Consider the following 5,260-nt stretch of genomic DNA (forward strand, 5'->3'; position numbering starts at 1 on the left):
TTACGGATCTTGTAATGGGTGTGAATTTAATATAAGCATGTATACATATTATTTAGGAGGAGAATTAATTATAATTATTATAACTATTTTATCATAATTGCCCAAGAATTTTAGATGTGCAACTGCTTGATGCATACACTCCTGTTCATAAGTATTAAGACACTTGTTGAATGTGAGACAAATTTAAACAGTCATTACAAAATTGTTAAGATCCTGAAAACCATGATACTTCAAAGTATCTTCTCAAAACTTCTAAATATCTATTTTCGTTTAAGGTGCCGTCATAAAAATAAGATCCTAATATTGTGCTATTGATTATGCCACACCAAACATTCACATAAAATTGAGTTTGTTGTAGATCGTTGAACTTGTCTCAGCAACCGTTTTCATGTAAGGTCAGAAAAATTATAGCTATGAATTTCGAAAGATTCATGGTATCGCTATTACGCGAAAACTATTATTGTAAATTTATTAAATTTTATAAACTATTTATAATAGTTTTATAAACTATTGCAAATTAAAAAAATCTATTCAAACCATCGTACTGCGTATAAAAAATAATGAAACTTTGTTTTCTTCTATTTGTCTTACAAATTTACCATTTACGAGAAAAACGCTAAAAATTAATAGTGTGAACACTGTACATTTTTACTGATATACGTGTGATACTAACTTTGGCAAACAAATGTAATTTAAATAATGCAGTATTTTCTGTGCGAATATAACAGGTGTCCTAAAATTTACGAACGGCAGTGTACGTTTCTTAAATAACAGAGAATTCATTGTTCAATTTTTTCTGTTGACGAGGTAGCTCCTTTAAAGTGTAACATTAACTTATACAATGCATATTTTTTTCTTAGTGCTTTTAAAGCGTAACTCAATTTTTTACAGGAGTAAAATGAAAATGCAGCGTTTAATATATAAATGATTTTTAATACCTATATTTATCTGCATGTTTTAATCAATACTGTATCGTTGGATATTTCACTCATAGATATGTTAAAGAAGTGTTCTTCTTTTACGACGAGAATTGTTTTAAAAATGAAGGACGTTGGGAAGAATGTAACAGCTTAATCATTAAACCGTTTACAGAATAGCGTTTTGTTGTCAAATTTATTTTATGTTATTATAAAAATAAGACTGTTCGAAGGTTTTGATTAGGAACTTGTTCGCACAGCTTTGATACAAGTACACATATATAAAATAATACTTTTTACTATGTTCTTTATAAAATCTTCGTGAATTTAAATGGAAAATTAATGCATAAATGGCTATCTTTATATTCTGTATATTTAAAAATTGAGACCTAGCTTAATTCTACTATAGTTTGTTCTGCCGGTGTAAAAATTTCATGGCATTGTTTTAAAATGCAACACTTTGACTTTAAAATGTAGGGTAACTGTACCTAATGCGGAACACCGCGATATTTTATAAAAATAAAAGACAATCATATTCACATTTGAGCTTCAGTAATGCGAAGTTGATTGTTGTTTGAAAGCGTATCAAAGTTTCTGAGAGGCGAGTTAAATAGTGAAATTTTTCAGTGAAGATAAGGTAAAAAAATATTACTTTTGTATGATGTATTATTAAATATGTTTGTTTTCGAGTCTTCAAAAAAAATTTACCGCTAAATTTCTTTTCTTAGTATAATTATTATTTTTCTGTCCAAATACGTACTTACGTACCTAATATGGAACACGTTGAATGTACGTAATATGAAATATATTCCACATTAATTTTATTTAGTATTATATTATATTTTTAGCATCATAAGTACATTATATTATTATATTACAATGTATTACACAGTTTATTTGTCTTTTTTATTCATATAAATATTCATTTTTCATAGTAAAAATAAAATTTTTTAAGATTTCTTTACAAATGTCGTAGCTGTTCCATATTAGGTACCACTTTTTCAACTCGACGCGTTTGACTTCTTTTACATTTTTTATCATGACTTCAAGACACTTGAACATTTGCATAGTTAACTGTTAACATAGGAATATCTATAAATTTGGTAATTTCATTAAAAAAAAGCATGTCTCTATGTTTGGCAAGCTTTTAAAATCAGGTATTCCATATTAGATGCAGTTACTCTGTGTATTTTGAAATATCTTTGTCTACATCGTTCTTAACCAAAATATCGTTTAATTCGACAAACAATTTCGAGTTTATTAAGAAAATGCTATAATCTCCTAAATTTCAAAAAGCATTCAGTCAAACAAATAAACAAACACGGTTTTTGTGATCGTGCAGATTCCAAAAATAAGCTCTCTTTTACTTTTTAAAAGATGTCGCAAGCATTAGATTGTAGGGTTGCACGAGTGTTTCACAAATAGGCGTAAAAAGAAAACGAAACCTGTTCAAAGCTTTCTACAATAATTGCCGGCAAAGAACGACCACGGGTGTAGCAAGTATAGGAGCTCGTGGGTAGAAATTCTTGCGACTGTGCAATTCTGTCGACAAATACACTTGGTTAACCGATGCTCATAAATTGTCCGAGTTTCGTGTGATCGATTCATACATCAGCCATCGACTTTACCACTTTCTCTGCGGTAGATTTTAAAACATAATGCGCGTGGCCCACGATTAATCGCGGTCGCAAAATTTGTTGTTTTGGTGTTTTAAAATTAAAAAAAAAGTTTTATATTAGAATTTAAAATTTATCGTTTTTTAAATGTCTTTTATTAAATCAAGGTGCAAGTTGCAAAGGCCAAAAATGAAGGATTCAATTTAGGTGAAAATGAGCCAAAACGCGTCAAGGACACAGCGCGAGCAAATTTTCAAAACAACTATAGGCACCAAAGGCACAGTGTGAGCACATTTCCAAAGCGCCTGTAGGCACTAAGGTCACAGTGCGAGCACATTTTCAAAACGCCTATAGGCGCCAACAGCGGTGAAAAGGTTAACGAGAATTTTCCCTCGTGCTCTCTTCCTGATTCAGCTTTTCTTTCTCGTCCTTATCAGCCAATTGATCCATCGTAACTTCGTAACTAGCACTGTCTTTCCTATTTGAACCTAAACATGTAGTGAAGCACGTGTCGTGCTTCCCAAACTGTTCACCATCCTCGATGGTCTCTGGCATCGGTTGGTTCACAGTCTCGGGCAGGTACAGCGACAGGAAACCAGACACTAGAGCAACGAAACCGAACAACACCGCGGGCACTTTAGGATTGAGCGAGTCCAAGAGCATTATCATTGGAGTCAGGGCACCACTGAGACGCGCACACATCGAGCCAATTCCTAATGCCGTGTTCCTAACTACTGTGGGGAACAGTTCAGCAGTGTAGTTGTAAATAACCGCAAACGAGCCTGCTATGCATGCCTTTCCAAACAGAACGATCGTCACTATTGTTGTAGCGGCTGCATCGGTACCACTTGGGATACTCGAGGCAATTATACAGCACATGCCTCCGATTAGCATGAAAGTGCTAACCATACATCTCCTTCCGGTACGATCCATGAGGAAGCACATTAGGATGTAGGAAGGTAGCTCTACCAGACCGCTCAGAAATAGCATGAGAAACGGATTGCCAACCAAGTTACCCGCGTTCAAAGACAGGCCGTAGTAAACGATGGAATTGGCGAACCAGTTCAGACATACGTTCAACGTCTTCTTTCTGAGATTCGGTGTTTTAAAAAGATCCAGTGCCCCGTAAGAGCGTTCCTCTTGATTCACGTGTCGCACCTTTCCTTCGCTGATCAATTTTGCCGTGTCTATGTCCACGTTGTTCCCGTTCATCTTGAGACCTTTCCGTACGATTATCAGAGCTTCGCTGACACGACCTTGAGCCCACAACCACCGCGGAGATTCGTCCATTAGCCACCAGTGGCCAACCAAAGTCACGCTATGCAGGCCGTATACGATTTGCAGCCACATTCGATCTTTTATCACAGCACCCCAAACAGCTACCAGCATGAATCCAACGGCGAACGCTAGCTGAAACATCACTCCGCAAACGGTCCTCTTCGACGCTCCAACCAGTTCCATTGTCAGAACGAAGCCTGTTATGTAAGCACCGGCGGAACCAAAGATACCGTACAAGAATCTCAGAATCAGGAAGATGTAGTATTTATTGACCAAGGCTACTGTTACTCCAAGAACAAGCTGAGCAACAGCAGACACGTAGAATATTATCTTTCTGCCGTATTTATCCGCTAAACTGCCCAATGTTACCGCTCCGATGAACACGCCGAACATGTAGGAGGACTGAGCTACTGCGCCCATCCATCTTTGCGAGCAAACGAAATTCCACTCCATTCCGCGAGATGATTGAAAGTATTGCGTGTCGTACGTCCACGACTCGCATTGCTGCATTGCATTATCACTGTCCAGATAGTGACACGCGTCGATTGCACGGGAAAGGCCGTCTAAGTTTGTGGAGGAGTTTAAATTTGAAGATGTGAAGTTTATCGTGTCCATCGTGAACGTGGATTCGGGAATGTTGCACGTATGAGGCGGGACAGCCGCGACAGTAAGCAACGTTAGCATATGCAAGCCTGCAGTTAAAGCGCCAAGAATATGCAGAGAGAATTGCCAACACTGATATTTACCAAATTCACCCAGATGAGCCATTAGCTCCTCGAGATTTCTATCGACGCTGGCCATGTTTATTTTGTTTTCAGCCTTGGAAAACTCGCTCTTCGACCTGTTTTCTCGTCCTCCCGATGTCTTGATTACTAGATAGCCCTCTTGATATAATTCTTGACAGTTTAGATTCGAATCACTTTGAATTTATCTCTCCTCTGAATCTATTTCAGAATTTATCGACTTTGCTTATTTTAACTTATTTTAACATTCGAACAACATTTCCCTCTTGATAGTTTGTCACTTCGATTTTATTTCTCCTCCGGTGCTATTTCAGAATAATCGATTTCGTTTTATTTGAACTCGTTTTAACGTTCGAAAATCATTTCCGTCACATCGGTCGGTGAAATAGAATTATATTTTAATCGTACGTTTAAATGCTGTTTTTGCAGTTACTTTGCATAACTTTCTTCTTATCTCTATTGATCCTTGTATACGTATCACTGTTTCACTAATTATCGTCAAGTGGTCATTTGTTTTACGACGGTTGATGAGACAGGACGTATTTGCGGTAAAGTTGGAAGTAATAAAATCGTAGTGGACGTATGAACTGGTCTGTTCTAATGTTCACGGAGAACTGGATAACTAGCTGGAACTGCTAACGTGACTGGATGGATTCTTCTTGTCCGGAGAATGCGTTGGACTTTTTACAAAATTCACTGTTGTCCT

The 5,260-nt window shown here is 36.6% G+C and overlaps 2 protein-coding genes across 2 annotated transcripts in view; one reads left to right on the plus strand and one right to left on the minus strand.

Annotated features, from left to right (window-relative positions):
- LOC108574431 (V-type proton ATPase 116 kDa subunit a) overlaps nucleotides 1–2,844 on the plus strand; it is an 80,039-nt gene extending 77,195 nt beyond the window's left edge. The window contains exon 15 of the mRNA XM_017937022.1: nucleotides 2,701–2,844. Coding sequence (XP_017792511.1) covers nucleotides 2,701–2,844 — 144 coding nt within the window. The remainder of the gene's footprint in view (nucleotides 1–2,700) is intronic.
- A 64-nt stretch (nucleotides 2,845–2,908) lies between these two features.
- On the minus strand, nucleotides 2,909–4,659 carry LOC108574432 (organic cation transporter protein). Its single transcript, XM_017937023.1, has one exon. It carries the CDS (start codon nucleotides 4,610–4,612, stop codon nucleotides 2,909–2,911), a length of 1,704 nt encoding a protein of 567 aa, XP_017792512.1. The 5' UTR covers nucleotides 4,613–4,659.
- Between the last annotated feature and the right edge of the window lie 601 nt (nucleotides 4,660–5,260).

This window comes from Habropoda laboriosa, unplaced genomic scaffold (genome assembly GCF_001263275.1).
Source record: "Habropoda laboriosa isolate 0110345459 unplaced genomic scaffold, ASM126327v1 scaffold172, whole genome shotgun sequence".
Lineage (NCBI taxonomy): Eukaryota > Metazoa > Arthropoda > Insecta > Hymenoptera > Apidae > Habropoda > Habropoda laboriosa.